Consider the following 22,294-nt stretch of genomic DNA (forward strand, 5'->3'; position numbering starts at 1 on the left):
CTTTTCACTTTAAATAGAAATGCGCATCCCAAGACATGCTACTGAAGTTTAAGTAAATTTACATGAGCATTGTAATTTCAAATTAAGTACCAGAATTAAATATTCGAGATACAACAGCGGAAAAAAATCCATCAATGTGAACAGTTGAAGTATTTTCACAGAATATCACATAGTATTTTAAACAAGCAAATACATGACTTTCTAAAATGGAACAAGATCAGGCAGACGGCTAATGTGACCAAAGTAGCACTCCAGTTTGCTAACCTTATCGAGTTGGAATTTTTTGTTTCCGACTGAAGAGAGTGAGAACTTGTGGGATCCAACCATGGTGAAATTACTTGTGCGCACTGCATTGGGGCCTCCAGGACTTGCTAAAGCTACAAATGAAAACATAACATTGAGAAACAGGAACAAAAATTTCCAATTAACTTTAGAAAATTAATAGTAAAGGACAACAGGTGAAAGCCAAGCATGTGCTATCAAGTACACTAAACAGCGGACTTCCGGTTGCGGCGATGTGGAGCTACGCCGCACGTTCTCCCACTTGCTGCTCTGCTCCTTCTTGGCCCACCTAAGCATGCACTCTCGGTCAGCCAGGAACGGACGTTTGGGCTCTTTTAAGGGCCTCCAGTGGTATTTGTTCGACGGTTCCCGACGTGGGAAGGTGTCTGCAGCAGATCCCCAGTGGTCTATGGTCTTGACCAGGAGTGGGGCCAGCAAAATAGCGGTGGCAGCGCCCAAGAAAAAGCGGGGGAAGAGAATCAAGACGGTGGCCGGTGGAGGCCTCGAGGAATGGAGGCAGTGGGCTCAGGTGCAGCAGGAGACTCTCCAGGATTGTTTTCAGGAGCTAAAGGTGGAGCTGCTAGACTCGCTGAAGGCGAATGCGGACAAGCTGCTGGCGACGCAGGCAGCCCAGGGGGTGGAGATCCAGGAGCTCCGACAACAAGCCTCCGAAAGAGAGGATGAGGCCACGGCCCTCGCGGTAAAGGTGGAGATGCACGAGGCGCTCCATAAGAAGTGGCAGGAGCGGTTCGAGGAGATGGAGAACCGGTCGAGGCAGAAAAATGTGCGGATCCTGGGCCTCACGGAGGGGTCAGACCTGGGGGCCCATGTGGTCGTTTTGTTGAACTCACTGATGGGAGATGGGTCCTTCCAGGGGCCCCTGGAGCTGGAGGGGGCCCACAGAATACTGGCCAGGAGGCCCAAGCCGAATGAGCCGCCATGGGCGGGGCTGGTGTGGTTCCACCGGTTCGCTGACCGAGAGTGCATGCTTAGGTGGGCCAAGAAGGAGCAGAGCAGCAAGTGGGAGAACACGGTAGTGCGGATCTACCAGGACTGGAGTGCGGAGGTGGCTAAGCGGAGGGCCGGTAACAACCGGACGAAGGCGGTGCTCCACAGAAAGAGTGTGAAGTTTGGCATGTTACAGCTGGCGCGTCTGTGGGTCACATTCAAGGACCGGCACTTTTATTTTGAGTCCCCGGAGGAGGCGTGGGCCTTTGTGCAGGCCGAGAAGTTGGACTCTGACTGAGGGTCGGATGTTTGTAAATAACGGTGTTAACTTTTGGTGGGAAGGGTCTCTGTGTTATGCTGTTTTAAGCTGGTGGTGTGTTGGTTCTTGGGCTGGTGGGGTGCTGTCTTTTTTTGCGTGGGCGGGGTCAGGCAGAGAGAAAGCGCAGGCTTTTCTTCTGTTTCCCGCGCTGAGGGTGGATGGGGGCGGGGTTGGAGCTGAGAAGCACGGGCTTGTTTCCCGCGCGGGAGGGGGAGGAGGTGGGTCTGCTGATGGGTCTGGGGGAGGAGAAGTAGTCCCTACGTTGGGGGGGGGGGGGGGGTCGGAGCTGTGGCGGGAGCTGCTGGGGTCAGCAGAAGTTAGCTGGCTCACGGGAGTGCTATGGACGGAGTAACGTGGCTGGGAGGGGTCCTAGCCGGGGGGGGGGGGGGGGGGGGGGGGGGGGGAAGAATGGGTACCAGGTTGCTGCTGAAATAGCCAGGAAGGAGCTGGAGTATGCAGGGGGGGGCCGGGGTGGGGGTTTGCCGCCGTGAGGAACGGGCTGAGCGGGGGGCGCTAGCCTGGGGCGGGCAGGGGACAGGTTATGGCTAGTCGGCAGGGGAGGGGGGCAGGGAGCCCTCTGATCCGGCTGATAACTTGGAATGTGAGGGGGCTGAATGGGCCGGTCAAACGGGCCCGGGTGTTTACGCACCTGAAGGCGGACGTGGCTGTGCTCCAGGAGACGCACCTGAAGGTGGCGGACCAGGTTAGACTGAGGAAGGGCTGGGTAGGCCAGGCGTTTCATTCGTGGCTGGATGCAAAAAAATCAGGTTTTGGCTATTCTGGTGGGAAAAAGGGTGTCATTTGAGGCATCAAAGGTGGTGCCTGACAGTGGAGGGAGGTATGTGATGGTGAGCGGCAAGTTGCAAGGGGAGCGGGTGGTGCTGGTGAATGTCTATGCCCCAAATTGAGACGATGTGGGTTTTATGTGACGCATGTTGGGCCGCATTACAGATCTAGAGACGGGGGGTGCCTGATACTGGATCCCCCATTGGATCGATCCATGTCCAGGGCGGGCAGGAGGCCCGCGGCGGCTAAGGTGTTATGGGGGTTTATGGACCAGATGGGAGGGGTGGATCCTTGGAGGTTCGCGAGGCCGAGGGCCAGGGTGTATTCATTTTTTTCCCACGTGCATAAGGCTTATTCCCAGATCGATTTTTTTGTCCTGAGCAGGGGGCTGATTTCGAGGGTGGAGGATGCCGAGTATTCGGCCATAGTCATTACGGACCATGCCCCGCACTGGGTAGACCTTGAGCTGGGTGAGGAGAGGGACCAGCGCCCGCTCTGGCACCTGGAGGTGGGACTGCTGGCAGATGAGAAGGTGGGCGGGCGGGTTCGGGGGTGTATCAAGAGTTACTTAGGGGCCAATGACAATGGGGAGGTCCAGGTGGGGACGATTTGGGAGGCATTGAAGGCGGTGGTTCGGGGGAGTTGATCTCCATTCGGGCCCACAGGGAGAGAGGGGAGCAGAGAGAAAGGGAGAGATTGGTGGGGGAGATGGCGAGGGTGGACAGGACATACGCGGAGGCCCCGGAGGAGGGATTGCTGAGGGAGCGGCGCAGCCTTCGTGCTGAGTTCGACTTCCTGACCACCGGAAAGGCGGAAGCTCAGTGAAGGAAGGCACAGGGAGCGGTGTACGAATATGGGGAGAAGGCGAGTATGATGCTGCCGCATCAGCTACGTTATCGAGACGCGGCCAGGGAGATTGGTGGAGTGACCGATAGGGGAGGCAATGTGGTGCGAAGGGGGGTGGAGATTAATGGGGTCTTCAGGGACTTTTATGGGGAATTGTATCGGTCCGAGCCCCCGGTGGAGGGGGGGGGGGGGGGGGGATGCGGCGCTTTTTGGATAGGCTGAGATTTCCAAAAGGTGGAGGAGGGACAGGTGGAGGGGCCGGGGGCGCCGATTGAGCTGGAGGAGCTGGTCAAAGGAATAGGCAGCATGCAGTCGGGGAAAGCGCCGGGGCCGGATGGGTTTCCGGTCGAATTTTACAAAATGTATGCGGACCTGTTGGGCCCCCTGTTGGTTAGGATCTTTAACGAGGCGAGGGGGGGGGGGGGGGGGGGAGGGGGGGTTTGCCCCCCGACTATGTCACGGGCACTGATTTCCTTGATCCTTAAACGGGACAAGGACCCCCTGCAGTGTGGATCATATAGGCCGATCTCGTTATTAAATGTGGATGCCAAGCTTTTGGTGAAGATTTTGGCCACAAGGATAGAGGACTGTGTGCCGGGGGTATTTGATTTTCTCCATTTGGAGAGATTCCGAGAGGTCGGACAGCCAGTCCGCAGCTCTGGGCGGTGCTGCTGACCGCCAGCCAAACAGGATTCTACGGCGGGCGATCAGGGAGGCAAAGGCAAGGGCATCCGCCCTCCTCCCCAGGAATAGATCTGGCTGTTCTGAAACCCCGAAGACCGCCACTATCGGGCATGGCTCCACCCTCACTCCCACCACTTTGGACATTACCTCGAAGAAGGCTGTCCAGTACTCCACGAGTCTGGGGCAGGACCAGAACATGTGGGCGTGGTTGGCCGGGCCTCTTTGGCACCGTTCACATCTGTCTTCCACCTCCGGGAAGAACCTACTCATACGGGTTCTTGTTAAGTGGGCTCTATGTACCACTTTTAGTTGCGTCAGGCTGAGCCTTGCGCACGTGGAGGTGGAGTTGACCCTATGCAGTGCTTCGCTCCAGAGTCCCCACCCGATCTCCATCCCCAGGTCGTCCTCCCATTTCCTCCTTGTTGCGTCCAGTACGGTGTCGTCCCTATCTACCAGTCGGTCATACATGTCACTACAGTTCCCTTTCTCTAGGATACTTGCGTCCAGTAGGTCTTCCAGTAGTGTCTGTCGTGGCGGTTGTGGGTACGTCCTTGTCTCCTTTCGTAGGAAGTTTTTGAGCTGCAGGTACCGTAGCTCGTTCCCCCCAGCTAGCTGAAATTTCTCTGTCAGTTCGTCCAGTGTTGCGATCCTGTCGTCCGTGTATAGGTCCCTGACTGTCAGTGTCCCCCCGTCCTGCCTCCACCTTTTGAAGGTGGCGTCGGTCAGTGCTGGTTTGAACCTATGGTTGTTGCAGATGGGAGCCCTGTTCGACATTTTGGTCAGGCCAAGTTGCTGCCGCAGTTGGTTCCAGGATTGGAGGGTGGCTGTCACCACTGGGCTGCTGGAGTGTTTTTTGGGTGGGGATGGGAGTGCTGCCGTGGCGAGGGCCCGGAGGGAGGTTCCCATGCAGGAGGCCTCGGGGGTCATTCATGAGGACCAGACGGGATTTGTGAAGGGAAGGCAGCTGAACACCAATATACGGAGGCTTCTGAATGTTATAATGATGCCGGCGGTAGAAGGGGAGGCGGAGATAATGGTAGCATTAGACGCGGAGAAGGCCTTTGATAGGGTTGAGTGGGGGTACTTCTGGTGCTGCAAAGGTTTGGGTTCGGGCAGGGGTTTGTCAGTTGGGTGAGGCTGTTATATGAGGCCCCGATGGCGAGCGTAGCCTCGAATAGGAGGAGATCGGAGTACATTCGGTTGTACTGGATGACGAGGCAGGGGTGTCCCCTGTCCCCTTTGCTCTTTGCGTTGGCAATTGAGCCCCTGGCCATGGCGTTGAGGGAGTCGAGGAATTGGAGGGGTCTGGTGCGGGGTGGGGAGGAGCACAGAGTGTCATTATATGCAAATGACTTGTTGCTTTATGTGGCGGACCCAGTGGGGGGAATGCCGGAGGTGATGCAGATCCTTAGGGAATTTGGGGGCTTTTCTGGGTACAAGCTCAACCTGGGTAAGAGTGAGCTGTTCGTCGTGCACCCGGGGGATCAAGAGGCGGGGATTGATAGGCTCCCGTTGAAAAGGGCGGGGAGGAGCTTTCGGTACCTGGCAGTCCAGGTGGCTAGGAGCTGGGGGGCCCTTCCCAAGCTTAACCTCACTAGGCTGGTGGAGAAAATGGAGGAGGAGTTTAAAAGATGGGACATGTTGCCGTTGTTGCTGGCGAGCAGGGTGCAGTCCATCAAGATGACCGTGCTCCCAAGGTTTTTGTTTCTGTTCCAGTGCCTCCCCATCCTTATCCTGAAGGCCTTTTTTAGGAGGGTCAACAGGAGTATTACGGGATTTGTATGGGCGCATGGGACTCCGAGGGTGAGAAGGGTGTTTTTGGAGCGGGGCAGGGATAGGGGGGGGGGGCTGGCGCTGCCCAATCTCTGTGGGTACTACTGGGCTGCCAACACAGCAATGGTGCGTAAGTGGGTAAAGGACGGGGCAGGGGCAGCTTGGAAGAGGATGGAGATGGTGTCCTGCGTGGACACGAGCCTGGAGGCGCTGGTAACGGCGCCGTTGCCGCTCCGTCCAACGAGGTATAGCACGAGCCTGGTGGTGGCGGCTACCCTCAAAATTTGGGGGCAATGGAGACGGCATAGGGGGGAGGTGGGGGGCTCGATGGAGTCCCCGATACGGGGGAACCACCGGTTTGTACCAGGGAGCATCAATGGCGGGTTTCTTGGCTGGCACAGGGTAGATATTAGGAGGTTGAGGGACCTGTTTGTGGATGGGAGGTTTGCGAGTCTGGGTGAGTTAGAGGGGAAGTTTGGGCTCCCCCGGGGAACATGTTTAGGTACATGCTGGTTAGGGCGTTTGCCAGGCGGCAGGTGGAGGGGTACCCCTTGCTGCCCCCACGTGGGGTACGGGACCGGGTGCTCTCGGGGTTATGGGTTGGAGGGGGGAGGATTTCGGGCATGTACCACGTCATGCAGAGGTGGATGAGGCCTCGGTGGAGGAGCTGAAGGGTAAATGGGAGGCGGAGCTGGGTGAGGAGATTGAGGGGGGGACGTGGGCGGATGCCCTGGAGAGAGTGAATTCCTCCTCTTCCTGTGCGAGGCTTAGCCTCATACAGTTCAAGGTGCTGCACAGGACCCACATGATCGGGACGAGGATGAGTAGGTTTTTCGGGGGCGAAGACAGGTGTGCTAGGTGCTCGGGGAGCCCAGCGAACCATGCCCATATGTTTTGCGCATGCCCAGCACTGGGGGAGTTCTGGAAGGGGGCAGCAAGGACGAGAGTGGTAGGATCTAGGTTCAAGCCAGGCTGGGGACTCGCAATTTTTGGGGTTGCAGTGGAGCTGGGAGTGCAGGAGGCGAAAGAGGCCGGTGTTCTGGCCTTTGCGTCCCTAGTAGCCCAGCGGAGGATTTTGCTTCAATGGAAGGATGTGAGGCCCCCAAGTGTGGAGGCCTGGATCAATGATATGGCGGGGTTCATCAAATTGGAGTGGGTGAAATTTGCCCTGAGGGGATCAGTACAAGGGCTCTTTAGGCGGTAAGAAGTCTTACTGTGCTCACCCCAGTCCAACGCCGGATTCTCCACATCTTTAGGCGGTGGCAGCCTTTCCTGGACTTCCTGGCAGAACGGCAGGAAAATAGGCTGGCAGCAACCGGGGGGGGGGGGGGGGGGGGGTTGGTTTTGGGGGTTAGTGTGTTTTTCTTGTTGTTACTGGTTTCTTGTTGTTATTTTCTGTTTTTGATAGAAAGTACACTAAACAGCCCTGCTCCTCTTGGTTCCAACCCAACTCAACCCCCCCCACCAGCGACACTGAATGTTATCCACAACCAATATTGTGTTGGGTGTGTTTCAGGCATCCTTGGGGTACAGGGCACAGCCCTCTGAAATTGGTTAAATTTCAGTCTGGAAAACAGATGCAATATGACCCATTTCGACCCGAATGTCAAATATATCCTTACTGATGTGAAACAGCATATTCAGTGACATTCCAAGCTTCATTGAACACAATAGCTTCTAAGTACATCAACCTCGCTACTAATACGAGTTTATTAAGGCTTAAGAGTGTGAGACTTTCATTGACATTCTGTCGGCAATCAAGTACAAATGTGTACACATACTCAATTTTACATGTGGAAGCAAAATCAAAGCAAAGGTTGATTTCCACAGGAATCATTATAAATTTAGTACCAAATGTTTGCTAATGTATGTATTTATGAATGCAGTGTCAAATTACGATGCTGTAGTCCACAAGTGAAAATTAACTAACACCATAAACACAGTATAAACCACTTTTCTTTTTAAAATAAGTCCATCCAAACGTTCAGATTTAAAAACAGTACTGTTAACTAAAGAATAAAGGAACCTATCTGTTCAGTTTCAACTTAAAGTCATTTTAGGTTTCAGTTACTGCGACAGTAGATATCTTTAGAAAAATATTACAGTAAAAATTCTCACACACCAGGTTAAAGTCCAACAGGTTCATTTGAAATTGCAAGCTTTCAGAGTGCTGCTCCTTCATCGGGTGAAGTCTGATGAAGGGGCAGCGCTCCTCTTCACTGCATAAGGACCTAGACAGGCTAGTAGAGTGGGCAAAGAAGTGGCAGATGGAATACAAGGTGGAAAAGTTGTGAGGTAATACATTTTGGTAGGAAGAAACGAGGCAGAGACTATTTTCTAAATGGGGAAAGGATTCAGAAATCAGAAGCACAACGGGACATAGGGGCCGTCGTTCAGGATTCTCTTAAGGTTAACATGCAGGTTCAGTTGGCAATTAAGAAGGCAAATGCAATGTTAGCATTCATGTTGGGAGAGCTAGAATACAAGAGCAGGGATGTACTGTTGAGGCTGTATAAGGCTCTCGTCAGATCCCATATGGAATACTATAAACAGTTTTGGGCCCATATCTAAGAAAGGATGTGCCGGCCTTGGAAAGGGTCCAGAGGAGGTTCACAAGAATGATCCCTAGAATGAAGGACTTGTCATATGAGGAGCAGTTGAGGACTCTGAGTCTGTACCCGAAGGAGTTTAGGAGGATGAGGGGGGATCTCATTGAAACTTACAGAATACTGAGAGGCCTAGATAAAGTGAACGTGGAGAGGATGTTTCCACCACAGGAGAAACTAGAACCAGAGAGCCCAGCCTCAGACTGAAGGGACGATCTTTTAAAACAGAGAAGAGGAGGATTTTCTTCAGCTAGTAGGTGGTGAATCTGTGGAACTCATTGGCATGGAAGGCTGTGAAGTCCAAGTCATTGAGTGTCATTAAGACAGAGATAGATAGGTTCTTGATTAATAAGGGGATCAAGGGTTATGGGGAGAATGGGAATGAGGTAATTATCAGCCACGATTGAATAGCGGAGCAGGCTTGATGGACCAATTGGCCTAATTTTGCTCCTATGTCTTACAGTCGAAGTCATACCAGCTAATATTAAAATATATTTCAACTTACCTGGTGTATGCAAGTTGCTTTTCTGTTTGCAATGAAAAAAAAAAAATTAACATTATATTTTATTCATAAAATCACAGAATAAATGTAGAATCTAAAGTAACAAATACAGGCTATCTAGGCTTTAATTAAATCAGAATTCAACTGCATAAAAGAAAACCTCTTTATTTAAAAGAGGTAATTTCAGTCTCTGCTTTCCACTTTAATCCTCCCCAAACCTTGCACCATTCAAACAAGGGTCTAGCCAAATACTCTGTTCAGATCTCTTTGTTGCTCTAAAAACTAAAAGTACATTGTCAGCATGGATTTTGAAGAGGTAAAGGACAGTTATTTATCTGCATTAATTCATCATTCAGCCCTTCAAGCCAGCTCTGCCAATCGATATGTTATGGCTGATCCTCTATCTCAAAGGCATATGTTCCACTCACCACAAAGTCACAGCAAACTGAATTCGGACCTCTGAACGCCACGGGCGGAATTCTCTGGTCCCCACGTGGCGTGGGAGGGCCTCCCGACATTTTTTACGCCACCCTGGCGCCCCCAGCGATCCTCCCCCCCCCCCCCCCCCCCCCATTCCCCCCCTCCCGGCTCGTAAAAATCGCCACTCGCCGTTTTTCACGGCGAACGGCGATTCTCCGAGCCCGATGGGCCGAGCGGCCGGCCCGTCACACCCGTTTCACCACGGCAGCAACCACACCTGGTCGCTGCATTCATGAAACGGGCGCCAGATGCCCGTTTAGGGCATCTAGGGGCCCGATTGGGACGGGAGCACCGCGACTGTGCTCGGGAGGGGACAGGCCCGCGATCGGTGCCCACCGATCGTCGGGCCAGCGTCCAAAACGGACGCACTCTTTCCCCTCCGCCGCTCGGCAAGATCAAGCCGCCACGTCTTGCCGGGCGGCTGAGGAGAAAGACGGCCACCGCACATGCGCGGGTTCGTGCCGTCTGCGTGATGAAGTCATCCGCACATGCGCGGGTTGGAACAGGCAACTCGCGCATGCGCGGATGACTTCACATTCTCAGCGTGACGAGGTCGCTGCCGAGAAAGACGGAGGCCCGCTCCTAGTCCCCCGGGTGGGGGTGAATTAGGTGCGGGGAGCGGGCTCCGAGGCCGTCGTGAACCTCAGTCGAGTTCACGACAGCCTTCACGAATTCGGCCCCCTGTGGAGAATTCCGCCCCACACATTTCCAAATGGGTTTGAGACTAACGTAATTTCCCGTTGGTGTAATGCAAGATTGGAAGGCGTAGGTGATTCCGGCGAGAATACATTAGATTAAATGAATGCAAATGGCTCCACTAGGCAGCGATTAACCAACCTGCCATCGGGAGAATTGCAAACTGGTATTACACCGACGGGTTTCCAAGTTTTTGCCTGTTGCTAGATTCCCCTCTCCTGCCCACCACGAGATGGGAAAATTGTGCCGGAGGAATATAAGTTGGGTAGAGGAACCGTAAGGTAAACCAGTGCGAAGATTTATTTCTCCAAGGATAGAATTGTAAAGCAAAGAAGTTATGCAAAACAACTTTGGTTTGACCATTCCTGGAGTCCTTCATACAGCTTTGACAAAGGGTCATCTGGACTGGAAACATTAGCTTTTTCTCTCACTACAGAGGCTGCCAGACCTGCTGAGATTTTCCAGCATTTTCTCTCTTGGGCACTTCAGATAATTCTGATCATCTTATTATTAAAAATATACAAAAGGTACTCGAGGGAGTGCAAAAAGGATTCACAGGGATGTTACCAGAAATGGGGCATTATAATTATTAGGAGGGGATGAACAGACTAGGTCTCTTTTCTCTTGCAAAGAGAAGGCCGAGGGGTGACCTGGAAGCATGTGGGTCCTATGGGCCGATCTCTCTGCTCAATGTAGATGCAAAATTACTGGCCAAGCTCTTGGCTGCTAGGATTGAGGACTGTGTGCCGGACGTTATTATGGAAGACCAAACCGGGTTCATTAAGGGCAGGCAGTTGGTAGCCAACCTAAGGCGGCTGCTCAATGTGATCATGATGCCCCCGGAGAGTAGGGAGGTAGAGGTAGTTGTGGCAATGGATGCCGAGAAGGCTTTTGACCGAGTTGAGTGGGACTATTTCTGGGAGGTGCTGGGACGATTTGGGTTCGGGGAGGGCTTGGGTTAGGCTGCTGTGCCAGACTCCGGAGGCTAGTGTAAGGACGAATAGAATGACGTCTGACTATTTTAGACTCTACCGAGGGACAAGGCAGGAGTGCCCACTCTCCCCACTGCTGTTCTCGGGGTATAAACTGAACATGACAAAATGTTAGTTGTTTCTAGTCCAGGCGAGGGGCCAGGAGGGTCGACTGAGGGGGCTGCTGTTTAGGTTAGTATGGGGACAGTTTTAGATATTAGGGATACAGGTGACGCGGGACTGGGGCCGGTTGCACAAGTTTGAACTTATCTCAGTTGGTGGAGCAAATGAGGGTCGAGATCCGGAGGTGGGATGCACTCCCACTGACACGAGCAGGGAGAGTGCAGACAGTTAAAATGACGATCCTCCCAAGATTCCTGTTTGTATTCCAGTGTCTCCTCATTTTCATTCCACGGTCCTTTTTTAAGATCAATAAAACGATTATGGGATTTTTGTGGGTGGGGAAGTCCCCGCGGGTAGAAGCTTGATGCTCGAGAGGAACCGAGGGGAAGGGGGGTTGGCGCTGCCAAACGTTAGTAATTACTACTGGGCGGCAACATAGCTATGATAAGGAAGTGGATGGTGGGTGTGGGGGCGGATGGAGGCTGCTTCAAGCAGGGGCACCAGTTTGGCAGCCCTGGTCACCATCTCTTTGATATTGAAACGGGACAAAGACCTCAAAGGCACGTGGGTCCTATGGGCCGATCTCTCTGCTCAATGTTGATGCAAAATTACTGGCCAAGCTCTTGGCTGCTAGGATTGAGAACCGTGTGCCGGACGTTATTATGGAAGACCAAACCGGGTTCGTCAAGGGCAGGCAGTTGGTGGCCAACCTAAGAAGGCTGCTCAATGTGATCATGATGCCCCCGGAGAGTAGGGAGGTAGAGGTAGTTGTGGCAATGGATGCCGAGAAGGCTTTTGACCGGGTTGAGTGGGACTATTTATGGGAGGTGCTGGGACGATTTGGGTTCGGGGAGGGCTTGGGTTAGGCTGCTGTACCAGGCTCCGGAGGCTAGTGTAAGGACGAATAGGATGACGTCTGATTATTTTAGACTGCACTGAGGGACAAGGCAGGGGTGCCCCCTCTCCCCACTGCTGTTCTCGGGGTATAAACTGAACATGGCAACGTTAGTGGTTTGTAGTCCAGGCAATGGGCACCTCTGCCACTCCCGCCACCACTATAGGTGGCGACTTTGCGGATCTGGGGCCAATGGAGAAGGCACGTGGTGGAAGTGAGAGCATCAGTTTGGTCCCCAATTTGCGATAATCATCAGTTTGCCCCAGGGAATATGGACGGTGGGTTCCGAACACGGCGGAGGGCTGGGATTGGGAGGATGGGGGATCTGTTCTTTGTTGGGAGTTCAAGGTTGTCCACCGGGCCCACATGAGTAAATTCTTTGGGCTGGAGGGCAGGTGCGCCAGATGTGCAGGAGGTCCAGCGAACCATGTCCACATGTTCTGGGCATGTCCAGAACTCAGGGGTACTGGCAGGGATTCGCGGACGTTATGTCCCGGGTACTGAAAACTAGGATGGTGATGAGTCCAGAGGTGGCAATTTTTGGGGTTTTGGAGGCCGGGAGCCCAGAAGGAGAGAGAGGCTGACTTTTTGGCCTTTGCTTCTCTGGTAGCCCGGCGTCGAATTCTGCTGGCATGGAGGGACTCAAAGCCCCCGAAGTCAGAGGCCTGGCTGTCGGACATGGTGAGCTTCCTCGGATTGGAGAAAATTAAGGTCGCTCTGAGAGGGTCACTGTCATGGTTCGCCCGGAGGTGGCAGCCATTTATCGACTTCTTCGCTAAAGTAACATGTAGATTAGGAGGTTAGTGAGGTGGGCCCTTGTAGAAGGAGAGCTAGTTTTTTGCACTATGTTGATTGTTCCTTGCACAGTGTTTTGTATTGTTGTTTACTATGCCAAAATGCCTCAACAAAATTGTTTATTAAAACAAAATCTTAACTAATGCACATTATCAGTAGCAAACTACTTAATGCAGTACACTATATTGTGTGGTAATATAACTTACTGTGATTGAAGTCAACAGCCTCTTTGGAGTAATGGCCTAAGAAAAAAAACAATCTTTTAGTTTTTGACACAAGTCATTCGTGTTAAAATTACCCTTCTGGTACTTGCATGCAACCAGAATGCCCCCGAATGTGTGTAACTATGGAAATTTATGATTCGTTAAAAAGTTGTTAAAATGTTATATTCCATCTTTGAAAGGGGCAAAAGGAAGTAATGGACCGTTTTCCATTGAGCAATAGCCCACGATTAGAGGTTAAACAAAACCTGAGTGTCGAAATCCATAAAGAAGTGCAGGTTTCCTTTTGCATGGGAGACTAAAAAACGTTTCTGAAATTGCCTTCTAGTCATGCGCATTCAACAAAAATGTTTGAACTATAATAAGGCATACTAGATCAGTTTTAGCAGTTCTGTTCCATTCAGCTTCTTTTTCTTAAAACATTTTTTTACAATGTAACTTTCATTACAAGCAAGATTTTCAGAAACGCCTACGGCAATTTGCAATTCCCTTTCCTCACTTATGACTTGACAGCCAAAGACAACCACTACCCAGCTGAGTGGCCAAAGTCCTATTTCCTTCCATTCCCACAGCATTTATTTAATCTTAAAATAAATGATTGTGCTTAATTTCATAACTAAAAATGCTAAATCCAGTTAATCTGGTTTTAAAAATAGCTGATTGATTTATTTATTATCACATGTACCGAAGTACAGTGAAAAGTATTTTTCTGCGGCCAAGGGAATGTACACAGTAGACAAAAAGAATAATCAACAAAATACATCGACAAATAAGTAATTGGTTACAGTGCAAATTATATATGAAGTGGAAAAGAGTTTTAGTAAGCTGGAATGGTGATAAAAGAAAAGGATCTGGGTGAGAGCTCGCAGAGAGTCGCCAATCTCTGGTGCCATGAAATGCCAATCAATCAATATGAAAACACAGGAAACACTCAGCAGGTATGGCAGCACTGTGGAGAAAAAGAGGTAATGTTTTAGGTCAATGACCCTTCATCAGAACCAGAAAAGGATTTTAATTAAGCAAGTGCAGAGGCAGGGAGAGGTTGTGAGTGAGGCAAGAACAAAAATGAAGGCCTGTGTTATGGTTGAAAGCCAGTGAGAGATTAAATGACTAGAGGGATGATGCTGAAAGTCAAGAGGTGATGAGACAAGAAACAAAAAGGTAGATCTAGCAATACTGTATATGGGAAAGCTAAATCATCAGCAACAATTGCCATCTAGAAACAAAAAAAACAAAAGGAAAAAAACATTAACGGAAAAGGTAATGATCTGAAATAATTGAACTCAATATTGAGGTATGCAAGGTGCCTCAGCAAAATATAAGATGCTGTTCCTTGACCTTACATTGAGTTTCGCTGGAATAGCAGAAGAGAGAGGTCAGAGTAGGAGTGGAATGGAGAATTAAAATGACAGGTGAATTAAAGTTCAAGGTCACGCTTGCTGACTGAACAGAAGTGTTCAATACACAAGTTGGAACAGTTCTGTTCGTCAGCAAGCATGATTTTGAACTTTTGAAGAGGAGACCACATTGCATTATTTTCACCACCCTTGCCTCTGTACTTGCTTTAATCCCATTACACAACAGCTTTCTTCCAGGTCTGATGAAAGGTTATTGGACTTCAAATATTAACTCTCGCCTCTCTTCACAGATCAGACCCTAGTATTTCCAGCATTTTCTGGTTATATTTCAGATTTTCAGCAACTGCAGTATTTTGCATTGTAATCTTAATTACATTTAATATTGCATATTTACAGGCCAATACAAGTATTAATTTCTGGATGCCGTGTTAGCTATTTTGCTATCTATTTTGACCTGCGTGCCAATACCAGCTTTGTCTTTACTACTACCATGATTTGTCCGCATACAGCAAGACCTGACAACAATCAGGGTTGGGCTGATAAGTGGTACCATTTGGCCCACATACTTTCCACATAATGACCATTGCCAACAAGACAATTTAACCACCTCCTCCTGACATTCAATGGCATTACGATCGTTGAAACACCGCCAACAACAACAACATCAGGGGGTGAAGGGTCATCATTGACCAGAAACGTAATCAATAATGGGGCTACAAGAAACGGTCAGAGGCTGGCAATTCAGTGGCGAGTATCTCGTCTTCTGACTCCCCAAAGCCTGAACATTTACATAACACAACTCAGGGGAGTACTCTCCACTTGCCTGATTGAATGCTGCTCCAACCGCACTCAAGAAGCTCAATTCCATCCAAGTGAAAGCAGCTAACTTAAGTGACACCCCTCCACCACCTTAAACATTCACTCCTTTCACCATAGGCGCACTGTGACTGTAGAGTGTCTTGCAGCAAATCACCAAACCTCCTTCAACAGCACCTTCCAAACCAACAACCTCTACCATCTGAAAAGTACAACAGACAAATCGGAATACCATCACATGTATGGTCCCCTACAAGTTACACACCATCTTGACTTGGAATGCCATTCCTCAACTGTCGCCGAGTCAGAAACTGGAATGTCCTCCCTACCAGCACTATGGGTGTACCTACATCACATGCACTGCCATGGTTCAAGGCAGCAGGTCACCACCACCTTCTCAAGGATAGGCAAAAGTTGGCCTCGACAGTTACGCTCACATTCCATAAGTGATTTTTTAAAAAGGCAAAGGTTGGTCAAAGCTAGATTAATTTGTTCAAAGTCTATTGGTGTCTACATGTGTTAGAATTAACATTATAGCAGAGATGGTAAGAGGTACTCAATTATCTCTTACTTTGTAAGTCAATCACAGCCTCTAACAAAGTTGCTTATTAAAATGTTCAGTGTAACTAAATGAATAACATCTTGCTTGGCCTTGAATTCTGCTTCCAAATGGTTCGGGCATATCTATTCTTAACCAGCTGCTTTTATTCTCAGTTTATGTCTCCGGTTATTTCATTTACACATACACCTTTCTCCGGGATTTTCCTCCTATTATCATATTCTTGCCATGCTTTAATCCCTCCTCTTGTGCTTTCCCACCGAGTATCCCATTACTGTTCCAGCTTCTCTATGTAACTTCTTGAATAGCAAACGCCAAAAGAACCAACGGTCAACAAAAATGAACATGTTAATTGCAGAAGTTAACTGTTAGTTCTAATGTTAATAGCACACCGCATCATTGATTTCAAAAGAAAGTCGATTCATTTAAAATTTTAAAACATCAATCTCTCCAATCCCCCTGAAAGTAAATACACACGATAGAGCACAACTCCAGAAGGCAAATAGCAGCCTGGTACTTCAACCATCTGGTTATTTATAGGACTGTACATCCCCACAAACCATGGTACTGAATATACTTGGCTCTGGAGGATCGCCTTCCTCCCCCACCCTTCCACAACATACAGAAGTTATATTTAAGAAGGTTCAGCTCGACTCCACTGGTGTTTTAAACTAGTCCCTTGTTTTTCTTGGTCACCTACAAAAGTCTGGGAAACATTGAGATAGCATTGTCTGAGTTTCCACATAGAAAATATGTGCATGTTGCCACCAATGTAGAAAACCTCCAAGGGCACTAAAATATATCAACAATGAAATATTAGGAATATAATAATCTTTTTGTCGGAAGTAGGCTTAAATGAAGTTACTGTGAAAAACCCCTAGTCGTCACATTCCGGCACCTGTTCGGGGAGGCTGGTATGGGAATTGAACCCGCGCTGCAGGCCATGTTCTGCATTACAAGCCAGCTGTTTAGCCCACTGTGCTAAACCAGCCCCATGGGGTGACCAAATGAGTGATCAGAATCTTGGCTTCAAAGCAGTGAGAGTTTCTTTATTTGTTCAGGAGATGTGGGCATCGCTGGCTGGTCCAGCATTTATTGCCCATCCCGCAGGGCATTTAAGAGTCAATCACATTGCTGTCATTCTGGAGTCACATGTAGGCCAGACCAGGTAAGGATTACAGATATCCTTCCCTCATGGACATTAGTGAAGCAGGTGGCTTTTTACGACAAATGACAATGGCTTCATGGTTATCATTAGACTTTTAATCCCAGATTCAAATTCCATCATCTGTCCTTGTGGGATTCAAAACCAGATCTCCAGATCATTACCCTGGTCTCTGGATTACTAGTTCACTGATAATACCACGATGCCACTGCCATTCCAACCACAGTGCTCTTGAAAATGAAAATAGTTTATTGTCACAGGGAGGCTTTAAATGAAGTTACTGTGAAAAGCCCCTAGTCGCAACAGTCCGGCACCTGTTCGGGGAGGCTGGTACGGGAATTGAACTGCGCTGTTGGCCTGCCTTGGTCTGCTTTAAAAGCCAGTTCTTTAGCCCTGTGCTAAACATGCCCCTCTTGTGTGCTTGAAACGGACTGTGTGTGTTGAGACCATAGTAGCTGAAGATGTACTTTGTAATCTGTGTTAATCCTAAAACCTATGTGCAAATGTTCAAATAAAGGTGGAGTAAAAGGGGTATTGTACTATAATCCAATTTTCCATATTTAATAAATGTTTTTCCTGTTGTTAAACCTAATTAGTGGTCTTGTGACTCTTTTCCTCCATCTTATGAGTAAAAGTAAAAGTTACGATTTTTTGAGCCAGGGTTCCATTCTGGTATCTTCCCATCCAGTTATATCAAATTCTGGGATCGTAACAATATGGATTTTAAGACACGTCCTAAAAGTAGCAAGGGAGGGAGAAAGAAAAAGTGAAAGAAGGGAGGGAAAAAGGCAAAGTGTCAGAGGAATAGAGAAAACTGATGGTTGTCACAGATTGGAGGGTGAGAGAGATAGTGATGTTGAGGAGGGGGGTGGTGGGTGCTACCAAGGATTTAATAAAATAAAAAGGATGAAACGAGAACTATAAATGAGAAATTGAAGAGGCGGCACAGTGGTGCAGCGGTGAGCACTGCTGCCTCACGGCACTGAGGACCCGGGTTCGATCCCGGCCCTGGGTCACTGTCCTTGTGGAGTTTTCACATTCTCCCCATGTTTGCGTGGTCTTATCCCCACAACCCAAAAGATGTGCAGGTTAGGTGGATTGGCCACGCTAAATTGCCCCGTAATTGAACAAAACATTGGGTACCCCAAATTTAAAAAAAAGAAATTAAGAGACCAGGAGCTGATGTAGATCTGCAAGCACAGGGGCAGTGGGTGAGCAGAACTAGGTGTAGAGTAGGATGCAATCAACAAAGGTTTAAACGAGTTAAAGTTTATGGATGGATGGAAGTTGGCTGGAGGCAACAAAGGCATGTGTGAGGATTTCAGCATCAAATGGCCTGAGATAGGAATGGTGGAAGGTGATGTTACGGAAGTAAAACAAGATTTATTTTGTGATGGAGAGAATGTGAAGTCAGAAACTCAATTAGGCTGGATTTTCCAATCCTCGGCACCGAAATTGCGTTCAGCGACGGAGTGGAGAATCCCCAATGACGCCAAAATCGGTGGCGGTGCCACTTTTGCGATGCCCATTGAAAAGCAGCATACATTAGGAGTATGCCGCACACTGTATCCACGGCCTCAGGCCATTGCCTGAGGTCTGTCCCACGATGATCCGCCCCCAACCGGCCAGGTTCCCGACGGTATGGGACACATGTGGTCTCACCCGTCGTGAACTCAGTGTGGCGGCTGCGAACTCAGAGCAGTGTCGCCACAGTTTATTCGGGGCTGGGGGAACTGTGGGGGGGGGGGGGGGGGGGGGGGGGGACAGAAAGAGAAAGAGAGAGAGAGAGAGAGAGAGAGAGAGAGAGAGAGAGAGGAGGAAGAAGGGAGATGGTCCAGTGCGCATGAGCAGCCGAAGGGGCGAAGGGAAAGATAAACTATTTTTGCGGTCCGGGGGACGCATCCATCATGAAGCACAGGGCAGCCTCAGCAGGCCGCCGCAATGCGCATGCGCGGCCACGGACCTGCCAATGCTCCAGGCCGTAACAGCAGCTACAGCTGGGAGCTCTACGCTGCCTGGCTGATAGATCATCCAAGACCAGGGCTGGGATTCTCCCCTACCCGGCGGGGATCCCGGCGTGTCGGAGTGGCGTGAACCACTCCGGCGGCGGGCCGCCCCAAAGGTGCGGAATGTTCCGCACCTTTAGTGGCCAAGCTGTCACCTTTGGCGCCACGCCAGCTGGGGCCGAAAGGACTTCGCTGGCTGGTGTAAGAGCCTGCATGCGCCGGAGCGTCAGTGGCCGCTGACGTCATACCGGCGCATGCGCAGGGGAGGGGTCTCTTCCACCTCCGCCATGCTGAAGGCCATGGCGGAGGCGGAAGAAAAAGAGTGCCCCCACGGCACAGGTCCGCCCGCCGATCGGTGGGACCTAATCGCGGGCCAGGCCACCGTGGGGGCACCCCCCGGGATCAGATCGCCCGCGCGACCCCCCCCAGTATCCCGGTGCCCGCCTGCGCCGCCAACCCCGCCGATCAGATAGGTGGTTTAAACCACGCCGGCAGGAGAGGCCTGTCAGCGGCAGGACTTCGGCCCATCGCGGGCCAGAGAATCGCCACGGGGGGCCTGCCGACTGGCGCAGGCACTGCAGATGAAGTCATCAAGGGGCAGCAAATAAATGAGCAAGAAGAGACAATCATATATCCCAGTGGTCTTCTGAGGCTTTATAAAGCACTAGTTAGGCCCCATTTAGAATACTGTGAGCAATTTTGGGCCCCACACCTCAGGAAGGACATACTGGCACTGGAGCGGGTCCAGCGGAGATTCACACGGATGATCCCAGGAATGGTAGGCCTAACATACGATGAACGTCTGAGGATCGTGGGATTATATTCATTGGAGTTTAGGAGGTTGAGGGGAGATTTAATAGAAACTTACAAGATAATGAATGGCTTGGATAGGATGGACGTAGGAAAGTTGTTTCCATTAGCAGGGCAGACTAGGACGCGGGGGCACAGCCTTAGAATAAAAGGGAGTCACTTTAGAACAGAGATAAGGAGAAATTTCTTCAGCCAGAGAGTGGTAGGTCTGTGGAATTCATTGCCACAGAGGGCGGTAGAGGCCGGGACGTTGAGTGTCTTTAAGACAGAAATTGATCAATTCTTGATTTCTCGAGGAATTAAGGGCTATGGGGAGAGAGCGGGTAAATGGAGTTGAAATCAACCATGATTGAATGGTGGAGTGGACTCGATGGACCGAATGGCCTTACTTCCGCTCCTATGTCTTATGGTCTTATGTAACAGAATGATAGGTTTTAGATGGGGTGGAGGAGACATTTAATTTTACATGGTTAAAACGTTTTTTGTTTTTTTTTTTAAAAAGTGAAATGTCACCTTTCCAGGTCACACTGCCAGCTGCTAAGGCTTCCCACCTACTGTGCTGCGTTATAAAAGTACAGCCACTCATTTTCCCACACATTGGTACAATTAAAACCAGGCAGATGTGGAACCAACCATCCTTGTGCATAGTGCGCAAGGCAACTTGGAATTTGTCTCTTACAAAACATTAGTTAACAATAGTCCAGCTGGAAAATGCTGGTAATCAACTAGCAGAACAAACTTTTGGGCAACTTTAAACTGCCTCATTGAGTCAGGCTCAGCTGTTCTCAACAAATATCCCCACTTGCTCATATTGTAAAACATGGCAATCAAGTTCACAGATTGCTCTTGCCCATTTTCCACTAGCGTCCCAGGGACACCAGGGTCAGTTTACAATATTCCACAACCATACATCTTTGATCTTAATACTTTGGGAACAATCCAAGATGTGCTATTAGTAAGTAAAACAACTCTACTATGTGCATTCAGGAGGACCAATGCAAAAATCAGGAAGTTTTGGCCAATCAGTTCGATACTAATCACGGCTGTACAACTTCTTTTAGCTTGCTGTTCACCTCCCATAAACATAAGTGAGGCAATTTAAAAAAGACAAGGAGGCAATGTTCACTTTGTAATAAATCAAATACATTTACAGCTCGTGTGCGGGATTAATCAATAATGTGCTATCTGAACTGCACCCATTCATTAGTCCACTTGAAATGCATGTCTGGAAAAAAATTCAAAATATTCCCAAATTTAGGCCACTCAGAAATTATGGGACATCAGGGTTGGGGTTTTATTATTGACGTGTGAGCAGGGAAGATGAATATTGTTGTATTGAAAATGTGAATCATACCAAAGAGCAAAACAGTTCTCGAAAGTAATGAAATACTCCCAGGTGAAGAGCAGACATTTTGCAAAGAAACTATAAAAAGAAAATATATTTAGCCTCCTGGCTGTTTTTCGCAAACATAAGAAAATGTAGAACAACTAGCAAAGTTTCAGAGCCTATAATCTGGTTATGAACAATTAAACTGTTGAAGGGAAGAGACTTCACAAAACTAAAAATAATTACAATTTCATGTTAGCCTGTATAAAGTCAAAAAAAGTGTAACGATCTAATTAAATTAAATAAAAGTAGAGCATACTCTCTCATTGACAGAGCATTTTCAGTTAAATTACACCAGGTAATTTTATATTTAACCCTTCCCCCAGTCAACTGCTGATGGATTATAAAATAATTCAAAGGAAAACAATTTCAAACAGAGCTTCCCCTACCTTAGACTTATTAGGTTTCTTCTTCTTGTCTGTAGTGCTGCTCTCCCGGCTTTGTGTCTAAAAATAAGAATGACAATATTAGTGAGAAAACATATGTCAAAAGACAGTATTACACTGGCGGAATCATTTTATTGCATACTTACTAAATTATAAACTTCTATTTCAATTTCAAAATCATTCGAGACATCCTGCCTAAAATTAAAAAAAAACAATTTAAGAGACAAAGTATATGTCCAACTTGCAAACATAGAGAAACATGCAATTGCTAATACTATGGCAATGTGGTGAAGTATTGAAAGAGTGCTGGTGTTAGCCTCAATCAGTGGTTCTTAAACAGCGCTTTTTTGATGAGGCATCAATGAAGGGATGGCTCATTCTGAGCGAGAGCTTTGGTCTTATACTCGTTTTCACATTCAGCCAGTTCCTCAGGTAGAATGGTCTGTGCCCCACCAGCAGCCTTGCAGGTAGGCGAGGCCTGGAGCAGCCCATCCTTGCCCCAATGTAGGCTCTTAAAGTGATACATTATTGACCACTTCAGGGTCTCTTCCTGCCCGATATCAATTTTGAGGCTGGCAGGATTAGTTCAGGGGTTGGGGTAGCCCAGAAGGTCACCATGCTCTGTCCTTGTGTGGGAAGAGTATACCTTACTCAAGGGTAACTTTTCCACATGGGGTGCCAGTTTTCAGTCTCCCATCTCCACCCCACAAGTCTGCCCCTCATGGATGCTCACGCTCCCCCACACGGCCTCTCCATCAAGATACCCACATCCCCTTCCCACAACCAGGCCCCTCTACATTACATAGTCCTGGACTCTGGGACTATGAATCTGGGGACTGCTTGTAGGTCAGTTCAGGCCATTGCTGGCTTGGTGGAACTA

The 22,294-nt window shown here is 49.2% G+C and overlaps 1 protein-coding gene across 2 annotated transcripts in view; it reads right to left on the reverse strand.

The window, feature by feature from the left end:
- Positions 1-22,294, reverse strand: part of anln (anillin, actin binding protein) — a 156,550-nt gene that overhangs the window by 30,471 nt on the left and 103,785 nt on the right. Inside the window, exons 16-21 of one of the 2 annotated variants that reach the window (XM_038796920.1) lie at positions 21,561-21,609; positions 21,418-21,474; positions 20,996-21,064; positions 12,913-12,948; positions 8,750-8,771; positions 265-377 (exon numbers count right to left, since the gene is read on the reverse strand). In XM_038796920.1, the coding sequence (XP_038652848.1) occupies positions 265-377; positions 8,750-8,771; positions 12,913-12,948; positions 20,996-21,064; positions 21,418-21,474; positions 21,561-21,609 (346 nt within the window). The remainder of the gene's footprint in view (positions 1-264; positions 378-8,749; positions 8,772-12,912; positions 12,949-20,995; positions 21,065-21,417; positions 21,475-21,560; positions 21,610-22,294) is intronic. The other variant, XM_038796921.1, reaches the window with a different exon arrangement.

The sequence above is a fragment of the Scyliorhinus canicula genome, chromosome 5 (assembly GCF_902713615.1).
Source record: "Scyliorhinus canicula chromosome 5, sScyCan1.1, whole genome shotgun sequence".
In the NCBI taxonomy this organism is placed as follows: domain Eukaryota; kingdom Metazoa; phylum Chordata; class Chondrichthyes; order Carcharhiniformes; family Scyliorhinidae; genus Scyliorhinus; species Scyliorhinus canicula.